Source organism: Eschrichtius robustus, chromosome 8, assembly GCF_028021215.1.
Source record: "Eschrichtius robustus isolate mEscRob2 chromosome 8, mEscRob2.pri, whole genome shotgun sequence".
Taxonomy (NCBI): domain Eukaryota; kingdom Metazoa; phylum Chordata; class Mammalia; order Artiodactyla; family Eschrichtiidae; genus Eschrichtius; species Eschrichtius robustus.
In genome coordinates this window covers 78,544,898-78,569,635 of record NC_090831.1, presented here as the reverse complement: position 1 = coordinate 78,569,635, position 24,738 = coordinate 78,544,898, and the positions used below count along the sequence as shown (strand labels likewise).

Sequence of the window (24,738 nt, the reverse complement as noted above, 5' to 3'; positions counted from 1 at the left end):
TGTAAAAATACAGAATCACTATGCTGTACACTTGAAACTAACAATATTGTAAAGCAGCTATACTTCAATTAAAAGACTAATTCTTTCAGAAATACCAGAAATACACTAGACTAGCAATTTCTGAAGTACGAGGTATAGAAACCTGGAAACTAGCTTGGGAAAGAGTTGCCAAAGTACCTTTTCTGGAAACAGGCTTCCTGCACTCACCCACATTCACGCCTCCATCCCTTGGCCAGTCTGGTGGGTCCACCTCCCTTTCTCACCGCAGGCTTCAGGGCTGAGCTGTGTGCCACAGCAGGCATTGTCTTTCCCACCAGGGTTTCTCTTTCTTGGCTAGCTGGGAAATGGTCCTAGTATTCCATGCCATCTAAGCTTAGAGGTCTTTTCTTGATCCTGTATTTTAACCTTCCCTGTCTCTGGAAATCTTTCCTTGAGGAAGTCGTCTTTGAAAGCCACGGAATCTTTGGGCTGGGATAGATGAAACAATAATTAGGATTTCCTTGTGAAAAAAGGGAGGCAGGTGAAAAATTGATCTATTTTGGTGGGGAAATCTAAAATAACATTAGAGGCTTTTAACAAAGACTATTAGCATTTAAAAGAAATTGGTGAAGCTAATCTGATACTCTCTGTATTTTATTATCTCCAAGCCTTAGTTGTACCTATAAATGAAACACTACATTTTCCCAATATTAAATATTTATTTCTTTACATATACAAAAATATTTTACCAGGAGTATGCAATCTCACAGATTGGACATTTCAGTAACTTTCATTTTGGACAACATATGGAAATATGTGAAAAAAAATTATAGGGACAGTTTCTGAGAAATCAATACTTAATTGTACTGCAGGAAAATTTTATTTATACAAGGACAGCAATAATGTTTCTTTTATACAGGAACTAGTAATACAGTTACTTGGAAAGCAGTAGCAATTAATTTTATTTTTAAACTTTTTCACCAGAAACTTACTTTGGCAGCTTGTTCAGCTTTGATTTTTTGGTTGCTAACAAGCATTTTGCCCTCCATTAAAAAACAAACAAAAACAAAAAAGGTCTCTTCTACAATCATTTCAAAGACCAGAGGTTAAAAGGAGCATGCATATGTGTTCAAAATAAATATATACCAAGAGAGATGGAAAAAAAAGTCCCCCAAAGTCTTCACATCAAATTCTCATCATGGGCTCTAACAGAGCTAACATAACGTGGAAATTATACCAGCTGCTGAACCCCAGTGCTCATTCTTCTATAGCAAAATCCAAGACACCACTTTCTTAAAAATCAATGTTACTGAAAAAACAGCAGTCAGCAGCTGTTTTTTAAAGTGGACACACAGCCAAAGGAAATATGTATCTTGTATTTCAGTTACAGATGGAGATCAGCTATTCCTCAAATCAGGTTTTACTGAAAAGACTAAGGCATCTCTCAGTTGGACCATGTTTACCAGAACAAGGTTTATGTCTCCAAAGTAAGGTTACTCATACCACTGCCTGCCTCTCCTATTTAAGAGTAAGATGAGAACCACACATTTTAACTGGTAATGACTTCTGGGTTAGTAATACATAGCAGAGGAGTTTCCCTCTTCCTCCAAGCTCCCAGGCCACCTGGACTGATGTGAGGAAGGTCAAATTTCAGGCATGGCTTGTCATATTTGTATGTTTCTACCCCTGGCATGCTGTTGCTGAAGTGCAGTAAAGACATCTATCTCCAACTTTTAAAATAAGACCTTTTGGCTTCTACTCTGTGGTAGTGACAATACCTGTTCAATGGGACTCAAGACAAGTTTGCAAGCATTGAGGAATTTAATCTGTCAAGTTGTAAGTGGCATTTACATTACCTGTAGATGTGTTCATTCAGTTTGTACCGGAGATTAGAAAACAGTAAAAGCTGGTAGGGAAAAAAAAAAAATTGTCACTTCTGACCGACTTTGGCATGTGGAGGCAAGTCAGATTTATCATAGCACTACAGTATCAGCCAATGGCCCTGAAGCAATTAGAGAACACTCCTAAAATGCATTCATGTTGGATTCAAGGTCCCCTAACTGGACCTAACTGAATGTGTTTCCCCTTTTAAAGAAACAGATGCCTTTTAAACTTACACTAAACAAGAGGGCTGCAGTGATAAACTTCAGGCATAAGGTAGGGCAGCTTTAAGGGGCAAACATCAGAGTGTCTTCGGATGCTTACTTAAATTGTGGATTGCCTACTTAAATTTTGTTTGACTTGTGAGTGGTCAAGGTCGCAAGGATTTGCTAAAGGTTTGGACTTAGAGTAGGATTCTGAACTCAAGACCTCCTGACCAGGACCACTAAGAGAGCAGAACACATCCTCTTCCAGGCTGGAACTATCAATGCATCCTCAGAGCTGTTTTAAAACTGAAGGTAGAATTTCTGAATGGTGTGCACCAATCACTATGTTACTTCCAAAAGAGGTACATTTTAAAAGAACTAAAAGATAAGCAACCTCAGGGTGAGTGAATAAACAGATCAAGTAGCTTAATAAGGATTTTCCAATTTAGCATTTACCACATCAGAGTTATAAATTACTTCTTGTAATTTAAGGTGAAGACAAATATTAAGTTAGCCTTATTTAACAAGTGTAATGTTAAAACTAAAGGGAGATATAAATTTTATCAAAGGCCACATGGTCAGGAGTCAGAATTAGGATCTCAGCCAGTAGAAGTACACCAGCTCTATTTTTATCAAAAGAGAGACTATTTTAAAGAAAGCAGTATAGTGTATTGCAGAAGCAGTGCAAACCATGCTTTTAAATTCTTACCTTAGAAATGAGATATCATCATTCCTTCACTTTCTAGTGTTTTTAAGGACTCATTTTTGATTCTGTGCATTAAATCATTCCAGGAACACACAAAGTAACATGATAAATTATGGGAAATATTAAAAATGAATAAAACTTGAAGCTAACAAAAATGCAGTTAAAAAATAATCTTACCTTAAAAAAATTACATAATTGTCATCTTCTGCAGATACACAATGTATACGTAAAAACTCATGAATTATTAGTCGACTGTATTCTTAAAAGTTTGTGAATAATATTAACTTGTACTATATACAATAACCCTATTATTTAAAATTCTGAATTTCTCCCAAGAACTCCAAATCCATTACAGATGTTGTTACATGAATTCTCACAACAAATCCAATGAAACAAGAGGAGGGCAGGTACCATAATCTCTAAGCCTGAACCATATCACAAACTCATTTGAAGGTTTAAATAAGTATTTCCCAAGAGGCTTCCATCTAGGACTCTATCCTTCTTCCCTAAGGAAACTAAGTTATAATAATTTTCTGAGCTTAATTCCAAATATATTTTTCAGAAAGGGGATTAGTATCTGCCTCAAGGTAAAACCAGAACCTATGAAAACAATGTGAAAAAAGTTTCATAATGTCTAAGAATTGGGAGTAATTAAAAATGTAAGAGCACTAGTTATAATTACATGGGTGAACAGATTTTACTATTCATGTATCTTGGGAGAATTTTACATATTATACACATAGCTGTGTGTGTGTGTGTGTGTGTGTACATATATATATATATATATATATATATATATAATATATATATATTATATATGGTGACTCAAACATTTAAAAAATGACCTGCTATCTATATACATAAAACTTCAGGATTGGTTTTTCCATTTTTAGTATAAAGATTCATTACTATAAAATTGTTGGCTCCCTAGCCTGTGATTTCTGGAAAACGGGGTGTTGTTTCAGAAGCCGTGTAAGTACAATGTTAAGTAGATCATTATTTTGACCAATTTGCAAAACTTTTATGTTCAGTGTTTACAAATTTAAAATACTTGTACCTAACTCCATGGCTATCTATCATAAAAATCAACCCCAATTAACTGGATCATGACACTTACTGTTATCCATTAAAATAAGTACAAATTTAAATGAATCTTTAAAGCAACAATCATCCTCTACTGTCATTGGGATATTACGATCAAAGCAGTTAGTATCTGGCCAGTCTATAATGCTACACTAACATATTTTATTGCTAATTTGCATTATTTTCTAAATTTGTGTTAATATCCAATTTGCTCTTTTAAAGAAAACTTGTCCTTATAAGCTATTATATTAAATTTACTAGATTCTAGAATCTAGGGTTCAGGCTACTATTGCTGTACTGGGTTTATGATACGATTTCTACTTTAGAAAGCTATCTTCAGCAATGGTATGGTTAGACTTGGCAAAAGTAAACAAAGTTCTGATGTACTGGATAGTACTTTATTTGATACTATCCGAATATCAAACAGAAATTGAGACTGCATAATCGGGGCATGGCTGTAATAAAAGTAAAATTCTACTTGAGTGCATCACATATATTCTACTACTTAACGGTTAAATGATTTATCCAGGGACATCAACTCTATGGATATGGGGTATTTGTATATTTAAAAATAAAAAATATATATAATATTTAGCTGTATATAAATAGTCATGCCCTGAATGCTGAATGTGGATACTCACCTGTCCACAAGGAATCCTCAGGTGCATTAGTGTACTGGCACATTGTTTCCCAAAAGCATATGCACGTGCATGTATATTTTACCTATTACCAATTGTTCAACATCACTTTAAACTATTTTCTCTTTAGTAAAGCTAATTATCTTAGACCTTTCCTACAAGAGAAGCTCACATTTCGTTGATCACAACTATACTCTCATTGCCTCGGGAGAATCCCAGGGCCTCTGGGACTCCTTGCCCCAGCAGAGCTCTGCTGGTTCCTGCAGACCCAGATGGGACTTGAGTTTCAAGTTCAGCGACTCTTTACTGAGATAAACGACCTTTTCTAAATTTATTCTCTTCATCTCTGGCGTCTAGACGGAAATGAAATCAACTGCACTGTTCCATTTTATATTAGGAGGAATCTCGTATTAACTAAGTAGTTAGTCATGAATACCATTTATAATAGAAATAATTCCTTTAAGTGTAGACTGTTTTCTAAATAATGTGCATTTTATACCATATGATAAGGCTTAAGATATATATGATGTAAAAATCATCTCTATTGTGTCAGATGGGTAAAATATTTTGTGTATAAACTTCTTGAGCTGCTACAATGATTCCAAAGAGGCTCCACGCAGCAGCATGAAGGCACACCGCAGAAGACAGCACATTTCCTGAGAATGTGGAAATAAAATTTCTCTTAAAGCTTACAGTGTGTTGAGACACTAAGTCATGGGACATCATCTCGACACTGTGCTTTGATTCATGTTGCTTTGAGAAGCCAAGAATTTGATGTAAATATATGTGGTTTAAAAGTTACCAAAGTTATTAAAAGGGTGTGATCCATTCTGCCACCAATTTCCTATCCTAGGACAAAGAACATGAACTTGTGTTCTGGATATGAAATGCTGGATTAAAAAAACACCTATGGATTTCCAATCTTAACCATATAGCAACTTGGGTGTTCGGTCTCATTGTGAAGAACAGTGTGTGCATGCTGCTTAATGCCATGTATTTTCTCTTCCCTCTGAGTCCTCCCGGCTGCATTCCGTGTGACAGCTTTGGTGAGGGGAAAACAAATTCAGCAGCCAGGTGACTGGTGCCTAGCACCAGACAAAGATGACCACCAGTATTTAAGCACCTCACCCTTTAAGTGTGAATACTGTTTATGTGAAAAGCTAGCAGCAATATAAAATATGGCTAACTTAGTTTAATGATGACCTGCATCTCTGAATATGTTTTAGGAAGAATTTATACCATCTGAGAATCCTAGAAGAATATACTAACTGAGATTAATTTTGGAAATTTGTATATGTTAATGCATCTAAAGATGGAGAACTGTTTTCCTAATCATTAAACAAAAAAGTACATTTCCTAACAGAAATGTAAAAAATATATATAATACATTATTTAATATATATTATATAATACATACAATGTACATATTATATAATGTATATATTGTATTGAGATAAAACAGCTGACAATTATTTCAAATTTCATAAACTGTTCAATGGATTTGCTTCACAGCATAACAAACCGAAAAAATACGCTAATGATCACATCACACTTCAAAAGCACACTGATTGTTCACAACACCCCCCAATTGCAAACTTGGAGGCATTTTTCAGCGTCACAGAAATTTTCAGAGGCGTGATACATTTGCTGACCATATCCTAATAAAAAAACTGTATAAAGCAATACGTTCATTTTTGTCAGTTAAACTTTTACATGTACAAATAAATCAACTTTCAGAGTCATTTTGCTGTAAGGTTTTGCAGGATAAGGCACTCTCTCAGCCGGCACGGCCTTGCTTGCTGTGTACATGTTAACGAAGCATCAGCCCGTCACTGCGATAAATGAGAGTGCAAAGTATTGCTCTTCATTTTTTCACAAGAGAGAGAATGAAGGGAAAAAACTAATATAGCTGCGTAAATTAAAGTGGATAGCCATACATCTCTGTGATAATGAAACTATGTAGCATTGAGCAGACTTCCCTTGTCAGTATTGGATGGTAGTAGACTAGCTGTAGCACTGACATTAAAATTCTGCTTCTGTAAGAAATTATACATATTAGGAAAGAAGGCCAATAAACCATTATTTTCTAATAAGAGTAGCTGACCCTTCACTAAATACTGAACTAAATGACAGCTTTACAAAACTATTTCAAGTATTCATTATCACAGTGAAAATGTGAGACCAATGTTAGAGTGAATGATTTGAAAATTCCTTTGATGAAAAAGGCAAGGGTACTAAATCAAAACATATACAAAATGCTTCAACGCATTTCTTTATGTGATATGAATAGAAAGATTATCCATAAAAAGTTAGAAAAATTAAGATAAATTATATATTAGTACACCTTCCCAACCACATTTTCTATAAAAATCCAGAACAGTGTACTGGTACTTCAATCTACACAATAAAAATGCCTGGACTTGGCAGATATCTTCTATCTGTGCATGTATTTTCTCAGTAGAAGGTTTATTTGTTGCAGTCACTTTTTGAAAGTTTTATTTTAATTGTGGACCTTACTGAATCATCAGTAAACCCAGCTGATTGGGACCCACTGTGGCTCCATTCTCAGTTTCTCTATGGCAGTTTGTAGTTTCTCAAAGGCTTTGTCTAGATTGTCATTTACAATGATCAGATCAAAATAGTGGTTGTATGCTCTCTGAATCCGTGCACTTTCATCCACTGTTTTCTTCAAGTCAGAGTCCTGTCAAAGAGTTTTAAAAGGAAAAGTTTACATAATGTATATTTAATTGCTCAAAACCAACTCAAAGTGAAATAAGTAGGTTGGATATTTGTTTGTTGTGATTCTGATACTAATCCTCAAAATCTAATCTATATAGATTGTTAAAAAAGACATTACCATCTGTTCCTATCCTAGTCTTTCCAGCTGGCACTCGTGTTTGAATTTATGAGTATTCTGTGTCTTCTGTTTCACTGATACTAAGGTAAGATTCCTGATTAAAAGACTGCTGACAATACCTTGGGGTGAAATCCAAAGTAATAAAAGAATTCTTGTAGGTGACTGGTCTCTAGCCCAACTGCATCACCCTTTTCAAAATATTTTTATCGTATGGGTTCTGTAACTCATGGAACCCAATCTGCAGCGGCTGTTAAGCTCAAAGCCAAATTTGCTGCCTTTCTGTAAGAAAAAGAATCTCAGTAATGTATTTTGAAGGCTGCCTGTCCATGCTCCCCACCCCCAACAACACACACACACTTTTATCTATTTTTTTAGCTAGTACTGTTTATATTTCATAAACTATTTCTAGTCATTTTGGAACAATGTGGGGGAATAAATAAGTAATAGGTTTTGCATGAGCAAGTAAAGCTTTTCATTAAATTGCAAGTGTTTTGAAATTTCATAATGCTTCTACATGTTCTTCAAATACTTACTGAGTTCCTATTACAGCGTCTACTATGTTTCATAATTTGTGGATATAAAAATGAATAAGAGAGAATGGGCTCCTACCCTCCAGTGGAGGAGACAAATAAAGGGCAAATAAACAAAAAACTGCAAGCTGTAATAACCAGGAACAAAGAACTTTAAGAGATCTACTTTAGATAGAGTGCTTACAAAGACTCTACAAATGAATAAATGATACTTAAACTGAGTAAATGACATTTAAACTGAGAACTATAGTGGGAGAAAGACCATTCCAGGCAGAGGAAATAGCAATGTAAAGTTCAGGAGGAAAAATGGCCCTGATGTGTTTCAGATACTGAAAGACCAAGATGGATGGAGGCTTAGGGAGGGTGGGTAATAAATTGAGATAGCCCAGGCTAGGTCATGGAGGACCTAGATGCAATGGAAAGACATCTCTGGATTATGATGGTGGCAGAGGAGATGGAAATGACACCAGACTAGAAATATATTTTGGTGATAAAATCATCAGGATTAACTGATGGGCTGGATATGAAAAGTGAGGAATATGAATGAATCAAAAATAGCTCGAGTTTCTAGCTTGAATAAATGGGTGGTTGCAGAAGATGCAGAGTTGAGGGGGGTGGGAGTGTGAAAAACACGATATTGGTGAGGGGAAACAAAACATTCTACTTTGTTTGTACATGTTACGTTTAAGATGTCTGTGAGACATCCAAGTGCAGATGTTAACATTAAGTAGGTAATGGTTATATAAGTTGGAGCTCTGAGGTCTGGGTTATCTATATATAAATTAGGAATCATCAGCATAACAATGATATGTAAGTTAATGGATTTGGTGAAAACACCTAAAGGAAAGTATATAGAGAGAAATGGGTTCCCAAGTAAGCCTGAGGGATACTAGTACTATAGTTAATATTTTCACTAAGATTTCGAAATCAATTTGAAACAACTAAAATATCTTTTATTATAGATGTATAAACAGGCCACAATTCAACCTGTAAACAAATCTTACCTAGTACAGTCATTAGAAACTTGTCTTGTTAAAAAAAAAAAAAAAAGTTCTTTTTTGACAATAACAATCCTGTAACAATAATGGAGTATACCATATAGATGGAAAAATGAATTAAAAAATCTCTATGTATGGCTCTAGAATGATCTCCAGAATATATTAGTAAGTGAAAAACGCAGGCAGACTATTGTATGTAATAAGCTACCTTTTATGTAAGAAATGGGGGAGGGAGGATACACATACATACTTGCTTATATTAAAAAAAAAATTGTAAAAATGACTACCTATGTGGGTAGGAGGTAATAGAGTAGAGAGGATAGGGAAAAGCTAGATTTTTGTTTGTTTGTTTGTTTTTAAGATTTACTTTGGAACTACGAAAATGTATAGAATTATATTACAACAAAATCAAATTCAAATTAAAAAAAAGAGCAATACCTAAAAAGCAAAAGCAAAATGAAACAAATCTGTGTTTCAAGTTGATGCCTTAACCACAGAAAAGAATTATTTTAGCGACTTTAAAATAAAATAATTTAATACTCAAGGGATATATCATAAGAACAATTTTTTAAAAAAAGTTTAAGTCTGAAACTTAAAACTTTTCAATAATCATATTGTTAATATTGTTACTCAGAAATTATATATATATAGTATGTACTTAGTTTATACATGTAAAGTCAGAAATTATGTTAATGTCATCAGCAACCAAGACTTTCAGCATAGGAGGAAAAATAGATAAACATAGTCCAAGAAGTTAAGTAAAAATGTAAAATGTGAGTTGGAACTATCAAACTGAATTAATGATGTATATTTTCCAAAAGGGGAAAATATATTTCCTTCATCTGGCCACTGAGAAGACCTAGAAACAATGACAAACTAAGTTGAATGCACACCTTTAGCATCTATATTATCTCTAAATACCATTTCCCACTAAAAGGAACCAGGGCTTTTGGAAGGCTGGTTCCAGATCTGGGCCGAGAAATGTGTAAGGATAACCTGGAGCAGCTCGTCATACCAGGAAGCACATCAAAGTTTATGGGGTTGTGTTAAAAAGACTCAGAAAACAAGATGAATAGGCTCCTCTTAGCTGAAGACAGGACAATTTAAACATCAGAGAGTAATAGTTGACCTAAGTACACAGAGAGAGAGTATTCCAAGTGACTTTAAAACATAGCGATTTGATTTGACTGTATATACTTAGTGGGATAAACCCTAAGGATAAAGGAGAAAGAGACAGTTCACAGTAATCGTACCTGGTAGTATTTGTACACTTATTTTCAGACTGTTGTGTGTGTACTGTGAGATAAATCAAATGAGCAATTATGTGCTATATTCTAACAGTCCCAGTGTTTTTGAGAACTGGGATACTCAGCCTAGGAGAATGGAGTTATATATATGAAAGAGGTTAAATAAAACCCTGTAATCCTGAATTTGATTGGGAAGTATCAATATATGTTCATGATATAGTTTCCTTCAAACATACAAACCGAAAAGCATATAACCAAACTAGTTCTGTCTGCCTAAAAGGTACATTTAGCTAGAAACAATGATCAATCTTGGGACAACGTGCACCCCTAGTATTACGCCTAAAATACCATTTACTCTAAAAGGAACCAGAGCTTCTTGGAGAAGTAACTGATTCCTGGCCTGGAACAGAAAATGTACAAGATGAGCCTAGAGCATTTGTCACGTAGCAAGGAAGCTATCTGAGACGATTAGGCTCATGAAATAGGTCTCAAGGGCCAACTTAAATAAGCCCCTGTTGGTCAAAGATGGGGCGATTTGAACATCAATAAGAATAATAATTGCAAAAGAGTAAAACACATCAAGTAAGTTTAAGTCCATGTGCTCATGATGAAACTAAAAAAACCACAAACCTTATTTGGTCACCTGTCGCCTCTGGAGACTGTTATGGAACAAACCCATTATTCTGAAAACTGACCCTTAAAGGGGAAGTATCAAGCATTATGTTCTGACTTTCCTATATATACTCTACTTCAGAGTCATCAACTAGTTGATAAGGAAAAGTTATTTAGAAGAATTCTAGTTTATAAATGCAGAACAAATCACAAACTTGGAATACCACCACTTCACAATTCCTAAAAAATTAACTGAGCCAGGCAAAGATCAAAAAAAATTGCTAAAATCATTAGGTTAAGAGCTACTGAGAACTTTACAGATCAGGTCCCATTTTTTCTATGACCCAGTTTTTTTAAACAACTAAGTTAGAAGGTTAAAAGAGAGGGGAGGGAGGCAGTGAAGACTTACAGATTAAAACAGTCTAAAGGGAGAGGTCTGCTTCCAGCTAATATGCAATAACAGATATCAGACTAACACTCCTGCCTGACAACCAAGACAGACCAAATGTATGGAACACACTTTTTAAGACACTGTACATCAGGTAATGGAAGACAGGGGTTCCAGAGAGACAGGAAACAAATGAGGTGAGCCCTATGATTACCCCAGGTTACTGGCTTGAAAGAGTTTCCAGGCTGTAACACAGTGAGGTGGAGCCCAGGAGGACACTACTGGATTCTAAGTTGGGACAGAGCTGAGAGCCCAGGGAGAACAAGGTAGCAGGAGTTTGCAGGACAGAATACTGGCTAGAATAGCAGTATAGAGAGAGAACTCTGAAGATTTGCAAAGGTCCCCCCCTCCAGCATTCAGCTGAATACCAATCTGTGCACGTTACCACTACCCAGGGTCGCCAAAGAACCACCAGAAAGGATGAGAGGTATTCTTTCTGAGCCAGGAATAGTACCCATGCCCACCAGGCAGAACAGAAAACCTCATGTCGCATGGGCCATCTGGGAGAGTGCTCAAATGGGTCTTGCCTCAGTACTGAAGAATAATTGCCCCTAGAATGAGAACTGCTCTGGTTCTACCTAACAAATTTTTTAAGCAAGATCTGAAAGGAACAAACTGTTTCCACATAACTGCATCCCAGGACAAAGCTCACTATGTCTGGCATCCAATAAAAAATTACCAGGATTGCAAAGAAGCAAGAAAATAAGACCCATAATGAGGAGCAAAGTCATTCAGTCAAAACCAATCCAGAAGTGATGCAAATGTTAGAATTCGTAGACAGTGATATAAAAACATTGATAACTATATTTCAGATTTTCATAAAGTTCAGTAGAGACATGGAGCAACCTGAAAAAGAACAAAGAGGATTAAAACCACCTGATCTCAAGGCTTATCACCTATAGTGTGGAAGAGGTAGAAGAACGAGGGAGGGACTCTGAAGGGGCACAAGGAAACTTACGAAGATGAGGGACATGCCTGTTATCTTGACTGCAATAGCTTCATGGGTGTATACATATGCCCAAGCTTATCAAGTTGTATACTTTCAACATGTACAGTTTATTGTATATCAATTATACCTCAAGCTGGGGGAAAAAAAGAGATTTAGAAGACATCAGGTAAATGCAACATGTTAATCTTGCTTGGGTCCTGATTTGAACAAACTGTCAAAAAAAAAATGATAAATACTGAGGAAATTCAAATACAGACTGTATATTGATGATATTGAGAAGAAGTTGCTCTTCCTAATGTTTGATGTGCTAATGGTATTATGGTTATGTCCAAAAAGTCTATCTTTTAGAGATAAATACTAAAGTACTTATGGTTGATATGATATCAAAGATTTGCTTCAAAATAATTCATGGTAAGGGAGGAAGTGAAGAGAGGTCTAAATGAAACAAAAATGGCCATGTGTTATTGAAGCTAAGTGATGGGTACTTGGGAGTTCATTTCTTCCCTCTTTTGTACATATTTAAAATTTTCCATAACATGAGAAAAGAGAGGAAGAACAAGAGACAAAGACATGTAACAACTAAAAGTCAGAACACCTAACTCTACCAATAGTAAACCTTATGATGAACATACTTGTTATTGGTCTTGGGGACCAGTTTCCACATTAGTAAAATGAGGGAGTTAGATTAATATGCACTTTTTAACATTGGTCCATTTCATTTACATAGGGGGAGTAAACTTTTGTTTTAAAATAGAGTGAACAATGGTTTCTAAGTAAAAGCAATACTGTTCCAAATCCTAACTACATCTAGGGAACAAATTTTTATTCTCCAATACCTTATACAGTGTGTTTATTTCATAAATATGGATAGAATTAAACATGCCCAAAAGAAAAAGGAAAAGTTTTAGGAGGAAAATAGTATTGTTAGCCTGAAAAGAACTGCTTACCGTCAGAAGCTTGGTAGTGATACCAGCATCCACTACAGCCTTGTGCATGGCACGTAACGTCTCTAGTTCAGGAGCAGCAATAAACACAACATAGGGCATGAACTCGGATGTCCTCAGCACTTTCAGAGCCTGTGTAGAAGAACAATTACAAACCAATTTATACAGGATTAGAATTTGAATTATGTTACCCTTTAGTTTATACTAAATAATCAAAGTCCATCTGCCCTCTTCCTCAAGATAAAGGACATAATTTAATACTTGCTATCTGCCCCCCCTCCCTTCTATCCTTTTGATTCCATACAGTACTTTCCTAAAATGGTGATCCATTAAATTTTGTTCTGACCTCAATCTCACTACTTTTTGGTACCCTTGAACAAAGGAAAGTATTAAACTTAATGATCCCCAAATCATCAAGAATGATGTAAATGCTTTCCATGTTAATTGTAGAATTCTGTTAATATTGAAAAAGCAGAAATAATTTCAGTGTCCATTAACTGGAGAGTGGTTATATAAATAAATATATATCTGCACTATGAAATACCATGCAGCAATTACAAAGAACAAAAAAAGCTCTACAGTACCTAACATGAAAAGATCTTCAAGAAATACTGTTTAATGAAAAAAGGTTAAAGAATCTGTATAGAATTTTTCCATTTATATATAAGAGAAACAACCACAAAAATAGAAAACCCATCGGGTTGAGTGTAGATTGGTGAGAAGGGGTCAATAAGGGAGACATGGAATGAGAATGAAATGAATGGTGAGTGCGTGGGTGACTTTAATTTTTATTCCTTATGTTTCAGCCTTGTTCAAATTTTAAATTTAACATTTCCTAACACATGCATTTATATATTACTTAAGCAAGTAAATAAATACTAAACTTCTATCAAGCTTCTATAGCTATCCATGACTCTGTTGGCTAATAGATCAGAGATTTATTTAACTAGTTGTTGATGCATGATAAGGTTCTCTATCGTCACAGGTAATAGAGGGAAAGAGCCACCCTCATAATCTGAAGAAGAAACAAAAACTCCACAGGAAATAAAACTTAAGAAATAGCTTTGGAATCATGCAGCTTACTTGTGGGTTGACGTCCAAAATGCAAGTTCGTCCAGTTTGGACAACTTCAAGAATAGAGTCAATCTTGGTTCCGTAGAGATTTCCTTCATATTCCCCATGTTCCAAATATTTTCCAGCTTTAATATCTGCTTCCATCTCAGATCGTGACACAAATTTATATGCCTGGCCATCTTTTTCATCTTCCCTTGGTTTCCGTGAAGTAACTAAATAAAATAGCGTTGAGAATTTGTACAGAGACAGTGCAGGGTATTAAAAAACAAACTAAAATGCACAGGGTAGCCTAAGTCTTTTCCATTTAGTGCAGGGGTTTGCAAACTATGGCCTATGACCAAATCTGGCCTGCTTCCTATTTTTGTAAATAAAGTTTTATGGACCACAGCCATGTTCATTCATTTTATCGCCTATGGTTTCATTCGTTTTACAATGGCGGAATAGTTGTGACCCAGACTAGATGGCCTGCAAAGCCTAAAATATTTACTATATGTGGCCCTTGAATAAAAATGTTTGCTGACCCCTGATCAGGAATGTTTTAAGAGGTGGTCTCCAATATACAATTTATATCCAAAAAATGTGCTTTATAAAGTCAGATTGAAACTCAAAATATATTTACCTAGAAGCAGAGCCCCAAAGTTAAATTCTTAACTATGGTGAGAGCTAATAAGTGTGAGGTATATTGCAAGTGAACATCTTTTCCAGCTGACCAGCACTCCCCTTCTCCTTAAGGAATATCAATTACAGCCTTTCTTCACACTTCTTTGAACATTTCCTAATTGAGTGTCCAACAGATGAGCAAAATTCTATTCTTAGTTGGTATTATCAATTTTCTGAAGTGTAGTTTTACCCATAAATTATCTATCCTTTACCTTGCCCCAGCACCAAACTTTTCTTCTAGCTTCCTTCTAATTAACATTCCCAAATGCTAATTGTTTTGTTTTGCACCTCGGTGGATCTAGCCACCTGGATGTTATTATGGTCTAGTAACTTGCCCTACTCTGCTCTGACCTGAAGTATTCTGAGAGAATGAGAGAGAAGAGACCAAGTCAAAAACTTAAAACATCCTTTTGTCAGGTACTTTAGAGACATACAACTCCTTTGCAACTTGGCCGTGCTAGGAATGGACGATTATCACTTTTCAAACTGTTGCAAAGGTGCAGAGTTAGGTATTCTCTGCCAACTTGCTAGCACTCCCTAGGAAGAAAAGTAATTTGTGTGTGTGTGTGTTATTTTCAAGTTTAGCCTTAATCTGAGTTTGCCTAGATCAGATATAAAACAGTATTCTACTTCTATTAATCAAGTACTTATACATGCAGAATATGTGACAAAATCATTAACCACATGCAATTAAAGTTACAAAGTAATCAGATGAAAAACTGACAGAATTTTGACTATTTGAAATAAGCACAACACATCAAGAAAACTTTTATAAGAAAAAAACTTTAAGTTCAAGCTCAATAATAAGGGTCTAATTCACAAATAAGATTATTATGTACAAGAGGATTCCCTTTTTCCCCTGCTGTTTTCTGGCTCATTCCAGACCACTGTGGAGAGATTTATAAAGTCACTTAAAGAGCTTCAAGATGCTATGATGGCTTTTCATATTCAAAAATGTGTGATCTCTAAGGTTTCTGGGATTATTCACCAAAGGTGGTATGATAAAACTCCTAAGGCAATTTTAAACTCCCCAAATACATACATACTAGGACTTGGCTTAATATCTGTGAAGATAATTTTAGAAGAGTACGACTTTTGGGGACGCACTACAGTGAAACCATGTATGGGAACGTGCTGCTTGAAATAAATATGTACAGGCACACACACTGCCCCCCAACACTACCTCCAACATGTGGAGGGAATCTTAAATTCTTGGTGAAATGTTTTTAGTTTACAAGTGAATTTTAAGGAAAATACCATTCTCTAGTGAAGACTCAAAAAAGAAATCTACGTTGGCACATAATTAAGCCCCTTTCCATTTCTAGAACAGAGAAATTAGAGCAGGGTGGATTGACTACAGCTGATTCCTTAGGCTTATATGCTAAGCAACTAAGTAATGTGATTGCTTAGAATTTAAGTTTTGTGATTGATAGGCAAAATTCTAATCTTTAGTAGCTCTTCAAATAGTCAGGAAATAATCAACAAAGTAACATTTTATTTGTTAACTATCCCAAGATGTATTAAAGGAAAAACATGATTCATAAGGTAGCTTGTCCACCTGGATTAATAATTTTTTATATTTTATTTTAGGACCATTTCACAATATAAAGAGAAGACTAAGTCAATTTAATCCAACACCAGCATTTACTTCCTTCCCTATGAGACTTCCCCAACCATCCCACCAGACAATGTGTAGCACAAGACTGTGTATCAAAAATTAGGCAAACTTGTCACACTTCATCAGTATTTTTTATGCGTGTGTTGATTCTGAGGCTTAAAACAAACAAACAAACTAAACACTATATAAACATGAATGATTTAAAGAAAAGTAAAACACACCTACATTATATGAAGACGTGATACTTGACAATGTATGGATATACATAAATATTTCTATATAAAAATTCAGACTTGAATCTTTACTAAAAATAAGTCTTGAAAGGTAAAATAGTACATCTTCTGGAAATTAACTTGGCATGAAGAAATCAAGAAGTTGAAATAAATATATTTAATACTTCTATATTTATAAATCTCTCTATACATCCTTTGGTCTAATAATTTTACATCTGAGATTTATGTATACACATTTTATGATCTCTTTATTTATAACAAAAAAGCCACCCAAACCATATAAATGGGTGATAACAGTAAAGCATGGTGTACTTATATGCTGGAATATTAAGAAGCTAACACAATTAATTTTTTTTAGTGTTTTTTAATCATGATAAGATATACATAACATAAAATTTATCAATTTAACCATTATTAAGTGCACAATTCAGTGGCATTAAGTACAGTAACACTGTTGTGCAACCATCACCACTATTCATCTCCAGAACCTTTTTATCATCCTATAGAAAAAAAAAAAAAATTACACTCACTACTTAATATTCTTAGAGATACAGAAGAGATAGCTCCCACAAACAGATGATGCTGTGGGAAAAAACAGCAAACAGAAAATAATCCTAAAATGAAAAATATGACTACTTATGATAAAACATTGATGAGATAGAAGATAAAGAACTCAAGGTAATCTTTTAAAGAGTAGAATAAAAAGATAAAGGGTTGGACAACATGATTTAAAAAAGTAAGAGACTGAGGAGATGAATCCAGGATGTTCAACATCCAGCGAACAGAAATTCTAGAAAAAAGTGAATAGAGAAAACAGGGAGAAATCATCCAAGAAATAGTAATTCCCCAGAATTGAATGACATGCATCTCTAGTCTGAAGAGCTCACTAATCAGCAGCACAATAAATAAAAATAGATGCACACAAAGGCACATCATTATTAAGTTATAAAATAATGAAAACCAACAAAATAAAAAGACTGAAGGAAAAATCAGGTCATGTATGAAAGGACAAAAATTAGAATGACATTAGACTTCTTAACAAAACTGGGTTAAAGAGTAACATCTTTTGGGTTTTACAATCTAGACCTTCTATTCTCAGATAATCAATCAAATAGAAGACAAAAAAATATACAACTTCAAAGATGCAGAAATTACATCCCATACAGCATTTTTTGTCAAGTTACAAGGCATGTGCCGTAGCAAAACAAGGCAATAAACCAAGAAAGAAAAAGAATGGGACCCAGGAACAATAGCTTCAACCCAGGACAGCAACGAAGGGAAACATCCCTATGTGCACGTGGGGTAGCCAGAGTGGAGAGTGTGTAGCCCTCACTAAAGCAGGAAGACTGAGGGTTGTGGGACAGAGGTCTCCAAGGAAAAAGCATGACTTACTAAATAAGAGGTTCTTTGGTTTAATACAAAACTATACGCATGAACACATAAGACAAAAGAGGGGAAGAAAAAAACGAACTCTAGAAATTGCTGGGTTGGGGGAGAGGAAGAGGCTGTACAAGAAAGTGAAACTGAATTAACTGAAACTAGAGCTACCTTTATGCTGGGAGGACACTCAGGAAGTCAGTAGGTAAGGCCTACACTGGACAGAACAAGAAATAGCAGAATGAAGACATTATTAAGAAATATGGAAGACTAACAAAATAAATAGCAGAAAGATTGAAAAGTGACTGTTTCTGGTCTAGGCCAGAGGTGGGGTAGAGGAAAATGGAGTTATTTTTCATTACATATTTTTGAGAACTACTTGATTAAAATATGTTACATGTATTAATTTGATAAAAATGAAAAATAAAATACTTTGAAATACTTAAAATACTTTGATCACAGTGAGATTTTTATTTTGTTAACTACTTAACTATGATTTGTCTGATTTAGTGATTTACAGTGCCTACAATGGAACTCAAAGTCTTACCCTGAAGGGATTACAAACAGCACATGAGGACAATGACAGGGTTATTGCCCCAATACACCCCTAAAAATGTCAGCAATAAGATTACTCACTGAGAATTAAATGTCAAAGCATACTGGATGAAAGCGGAGAAACTCTAAAACTCATCCAAAAGACATGGAGTGATGTTAGGCTAAGATTTGACATGGAAAGCTTAAAGGCATTAAAATACCTACAGAAATTCTGTGTTAATCAAAAGGGGGCTTGGTCAGCAATGGAAGCACAGAAAGGGGACTTATAAAGGCAAGACTGGCTTGTGTTCAGGGGAGAGCACATGTAAGTTCCCACAAGTAAAGGCTCGTGTATCTCCAAAATGAATGATATCACTGCCTTATTATAAGGACTAATATACATTTGTACTTAACTCCTTGCTCTAACTCCATTCTCATCAAGCATGCTTCTGACATTATTTAACTTTCCTTGTAAATGTGCAAATAGAGAAAGAACACAAAGATCATAAAATGAGTGTCTGGTTCATTTAATGGTTATTATTTCCCATCAGTATTATTGTATTTTGTATATAAATAAATGTGACCTTCATTAATGCTGCCTGCTCTGGAAGAGGAATCTCTCTTGATGTGCTATCAAAAATCAGGTTTAGGACCTTACAGGACTGAAAGCTACAAGCCAGATCATGAGTGTCAGAGGATCCAGCAGGATTCCCCTGCTGGATGAAAATACAACTTTTCAGATACACATCAAATGTACAAGAAAATGCACAGCTAATGCTGATTTTGCCACAACTCTTAATACTTGCATTTAACGAACACTTCTGGATTGAAGAGTTTGGAGAAGCGATTGCCACCAGGCAGCCAGCTGACATGGCCCACAATGCTATTTCAAGACAGCTGTAGAGTCGCCAAGTTTTTCAGTATCATTTGCTTGTTCATTTTCATTGGCATAATTAGAAATTACTTGGGAATAAAATAATAATAATCTGCCCCACCCCCACTCCTTCTTTCCAATTAAATAGTAAAGGAAACAGAAAACTTACATGGCACTGTGGTTCCAAATCTAGTGGGATTCAACACTATGAACCTGTTTTTCAAGCTTCTTCGTCCCACACCTTGAGCTCCTATCAATACTAATGTCTTTCTCTGGAAGGGAGGCATTTTGGCTACCTCCTCATAAATCTGGATTTCATGACGATCAAATTCTAAAAGTAAGGAAACGGGAAAACATCATATTCAGTTATCTTTTATTTTTATTATTATTTTTAAATTAATTAATTAATTAATTAATTTTGGGCTGTGTTTGGTCTTCGTTGCTGCACGCAGGCTTTCTCTAGTTGAGGTGAGCGGGGACTACTCTTTGTTGCGGTGCACGGGCTTCTCACTGTAGTGGCTTCTTTTGTTGCGGAGCACGGACTCTAGGTGTGCGGGTTTCAGTACTTGTGGCACGTGGGCTCAGTAGCTGTGGCTCGCGGGCTCTAGAGCACAAGCTCAGTAGTAGTAGTAGTAGAGCAAAGGCACACGGGCTTAGTTGCTCTGCAGCATGTGGGACCTTCCTGGACCAAGGCTCGAACCCATGTCCCCTGCATTGGCAGGCAGATTCTTAACCACTGCGCCACCAGGGAAGTCCCTCAGTTATCTTTTATATGGATGAAAAACCTCTGCTATTCTGTTCAGTAATGGCTTAGTTGTCTTGATAGTTAAGTATCACTTGAACTGTACTTAGTACAGAGTTTTAAAAATAAATTTGGTAAAGTACAATAAATTATTTTGTACCCTGATTTAAACACCTGCTTCTATTCATTTGCCTTAAAAAATTGTCTAACAAAACTAGAAAAATACGCTTACTTTATCTTATCAGATAATCTATCCCTTAAAACCTGTTTCTTATCAATTCATCAGTAGAAATAATTACTTAATATAATCAAATTGCAAATTAGTTTATGTAATCTATTCCACTAAAAGGTGAGTATCAAATATGGAGGACAGCAGTACACTTAGAGTGGCTGCTTAAATAAGTTTCATAGAATGAGTATCCCCTTCCAATGATACAAATGAATAAATACTGTGCGGTGAACTCTGCAAATATTAGTTTGATTAATAAAATGCATATAGACAACATACTAACATTTAAATATTAAGATTCTAAATTTATGTATAAAATAAAATGTTGGATCTTAATTATTTTCAGTAGAAACACATTCCAAAATTACGATCAATGGGAAAATTAGAAATTTTCCATTTTGCAAGAAAGCTTTAAGAATATATATTTAATGAACAATAAAGCCCAAGAGGATTTGAAATATTATATTACCTATTATTATGGCTATAACTCTCAATCTATAGTAATAACACTTCTTCCTTAGGTTATTATCTTAACAGCAACACTTTCTTTGTACAATTTCTCCACAATAGATTAAGGGAGAGTCTAATTTCCCCTTATTATAATATTATTATTATAATATATTATTAGATTATTTCCTTTATAATGTGCTATTTAGTTTATTACCAATATAGAGGTAGCTCTAAAGTCAAGAAAGCACTTTAAAATTATCAATTCTTTTGAGTAAGCCTCCAGAGCCTTCTGATTCTAAGAGCTACATTTCACTCCTATCAGCCTTTATAACTGAAAAGAATTAACTGTGGTAGGTGTCATATTTATCTTTCTTTAAGTCTGAAAGATTTAAGAAAGAATCCTACTAGATCAGGCTAAGATTTGTTTGGTCCAGTATTATTTTTCCAAAAGTATCATGGACAATGTTACGGCAGAATATGGTTGCCCTTAATCATAACTCTTTTATTATCTTTATAAAGGCATTCTGTTCTGTAGAAATGACACAAGTTTCTATCAAAGTTCTTGAATAGTTTTAATTGTCACATTGTTCCTTCATTAATACAAGCATAAATCCTAACCAATTCATTTTATTATAAACTATGAGTATAAAATAAAGCACATGAGTGATAGTGCAAGTATATATATCAGGATTTAAATAATGCCTGTATATTATTGTACCAAGTGTTCACATGGCAGTCCCTTGCAGTTGGGTACTAAATCTGAATTAATTCATTTAAAATTATACATTTAGAGTGTATGCCACATTGAGTAATGATATAAAGCTATTTCATACTTCACTTGGATTTCTCAAAAAAGTATTTAAAACATACCTGCGGGGCTTCCCTGGTGGCGCAGTTGTTGAGAATCTGCCTGCCAATGCAGGGGACACGGGTTCGAGCCCTGGTCTGGGAAGATCCCACATGCCACGGAGCAACTGGGCCCGTGAGCCACAACTACTGAGCCTGTGTGTCTGGAGCCTGTGCTCCGCAACAAGAGAGGCCACGACAGTGAGAGGCCTGCGCACTGCAATGAAGAGTGGCCCCCGCTCGCCGCAACTAGAGAAAGCCCTCACACAGAAACGAAGACCCAACACAGCCAAAAAATAAAAATTAAAAAAAAAAAAAAAAAAAAAGAACAGTTTAAAAACAAAAAAAAAATAAAAACAAAACAAACAAAAAAAACATACCTGCATTTCTGGTTGTGAGATACATCATCTTTTTCTTTTTTTTGCTACTTATGGTTCCACAAAAAGGTCCTGAAGGATGACAAGGCAAATATAACTTAAACAATATGTCAGACTATATACATTGCCCTGTGGTGTTCTATAGGGGTGGGAGAATTATCTTCCCAGTGTTGCATCCTACAAAGCAGAAGCAGGCAGGGGTGAGTTGAGCCACTGAATTCTGATACAATACCAGCAGGTGGCAGAAAGGGAACAAAAAGTTTACTTTTGAGAGCAGTACACTAAAGCAGATGAGAGGGATTAATTCTAGATATATTTTAAATAAATTCATCAGCTAATTCAGATGAAAGAGGCAAAGAAAGGTGGCCACAAAGGACTACTTGTTACTTATTGTATCGAGTTCATCACCTGAATTGTCCCAGTCTCTTCTAACAAATGCCTTTCTCTTCTCTTCCAGGAACTGGCTTGGAATGAGACCAGCGCTTCCTCCCTCTTTTACATGGCTAGCCTAGAATCAAATTAATGAATTGTATATCTCAGTGATCAAAACTTGAGACCACATTCTAATAAGCAGGACAAGCAATAGTCAGTTAAAAAATAAAATCACATTTGATCTTAAGAAACTGACCTTGATATTTAAATCCATGGCATTGTCAGGATATTGAAACACTTTAGTACTGAGGAATCAGTGGGTACCTAACCAGTGTGCTATTTGGTAGTGAATTTTTAGACCGAAATACAAAGGTGTACAGGCTCTTTAAATTACTAAAACTTTTTATTTATAATACTAAACTAGTGAGAATGGAAAGGAATAAATGCTGTTATGTGTTGGCACCTAGTTAGGTGTTTGTTATCCAATAATTCTACTACGTTGGTATTTCCTGAGGCCAAATCAATGGGGAAAAAAAAAAAAAGAGAGAGACAGCACTGGGAGAACAGAGTGGAGAGTTTAGTTCATGCTACCAGGAATCTGAATATCCTGAGGGGAAGTAAGTTTAAAATAGGTAAAACCTCACCTACTGTCAACAAACTAACTTTTAAAATGAAACCCAAAGAAGTGCTATTTCAAAATAGTGGCTGGAGAACTGGCTACTAATGGCTTATCCCACAACATTAGTGACTTTATCCTTACAGCTAGCACAGAAAAATCCAGTATCATTTTTAGCAATTGAAATCCTGAAAAATACAATTAGAGTAATAGATGACAAACATGCAGGAAGAGACAGAGATAGATAATGGTGACAGGGTTAGAAGAGAAAACTAAGAGATGGCATTCACAGAGAAGGGAAAAAAGAGAAAACTGGGAAAGTTTAAAAAAGGACACTGTCACAGAAAGCAGATTTTTTTAGATCAGTTCTAAGAAATTCAGTGGAAACCTCTTGAAATCATGGATTCCATTTAATTTACTCATTTCTTAGTTCTCTCACCACACTGTGCCCTTATACATCATAATGTCTTAATTTAAATTTAAGGACATATTAGCAAGACTATTCTTATTCTTGTAATTCATTCCCCCTTAGAAGTCAGTATAACTTATTAGAGCTAATGTGAGTTACTAATATCTCCATTTAATTCAGAATTTAGTGCTAGGTACCAGGTCCTTTTCTTTCACACTTTGTTCCTTAATGAGACTCTCTTTTGCTTTTACAGTTTAAGAGATTTTAGACTTTGTTTCTCCAGTTCTGAATACTGTGGTTGCTAGTCAGTGTAAACAATTACAAAACCAGACTTATTACTTATGCTAGAGTTTTCTGAAAACTGTACTAGTGGAAAGGAAAAGGAAGACCATCACACATCTTCTGGAAAATGGAGGGGGGAAAGACAGTGATAACACACATCCCTTTCCATACACACAGATTTCAATCCAAGACCAAACAACACGGATGATAAAGCAAGCCTTCATTTCTCAATTACTGAGAAGAGGTGGGCAAATGGATTTAAGACCTTAAGAAATTACGTTTTATTTGTCATGAATGTATACACAGAGGAGACAAGAGGAAGACTACTCTACCTACAGTAAAAGACTCCTAGTTAAAAGGAACAAACACTAAAAAGGGATGACCCCCAAGTGAGTTGTTCCTACCCAATACTATATTTTACTGCAATCACATGTGGAAGAACTGACTGGTCTAGTCTCTAAACCAAAGGAAGAGCACCACAGGCTAGTTAATTCTGCATTTATTAACATCTACTCACAAATTCCCTCTCAATTTGGTCTTCTGTCCACAAAATTAGCAGCCATGAAGCAGGAGCTGTTCATGCAGGAAAAATCATTGGAACAAATGCTAATACCTTCTTCCTGAATATTCAGATATTGGCCAGATCTAAGATTAAAAATAAAAAGGCAGTTGAAGAAATTTTGAGAAGCATACTAACCTGCCACCAGTTTGGGTCTTCTCTGTTTACAATCTGAAGAATTTCTCCTTTTGAAAACTTCAATCCTGCTTCTTTGCAGGGTATCAGGTTATCATTGTATGGATTATAATCAAAATGACATTTCACAAATACCTAAAACACAGCACAATTAAAAATACTAGAGATGTATCATTTGTCACAGGATTTCTGAAATCTTTTTCAAAGCACTGTGATTTAATTGTAACTGACAATGTATTTAGTACTTCAACTAAGGAACTTGTTTTCCTTAAA

General features: G+C 35.2%; 1 protein-coding gene across 6 annotated transcripts in view; it reads right to left on the bottom strand.

Annotated features, from left to right (window-relative positions):
- Positions 1 to 6,801: 6,801 nt before the first annotated feature.
- PALS2 (protein associated with LIN7 2, MAGUK p55 family member) overlaps positions 6,802 to 24,738 on the bottom strand; it is a 104,175-nt gene continuing 86,238 nt past the window's right edge. For all 6 annotated transcript variants that reach the window (XM_068550004.1, XM_068550003.1, XM_068550006.1 and 3 more), the window contains 7 exons: positions 24,469 to 24,600; positions 22,501 to 22,600; positions 22,096 to 22,164; positions 19,618 to 19,779; positions 14,162 to 14,364; positions 13,082 to 13,210; positions 6,802 to 7,194 (listed from right to left, as the gene is read on the bottom strand). In XM_068550004.1, coding sequence (XP_068406105.1) covers positions 7,018 to 7,194; positions 13,082 to 13,210; positions 14,162 to 14,364; positions 19,618 to 19,779; positions 22,096 to 22,164; positions 22,501 to 22,600; positions 24,469 to 24,600 — 972 coding nt within the window. In that variant the 3' untranslated portion in view covers positions 6,802 to 7,017. The remainder of the gene's footprint in view (positions 7,195 to 13,081; positions 13,211 to 14,161; positions 14,365 to 19,617; positions 19,780 to 22,095; positions 22,165 to 22,500; positions 22,601 to 24,468; positions 24,601 to 24,738) is intronic.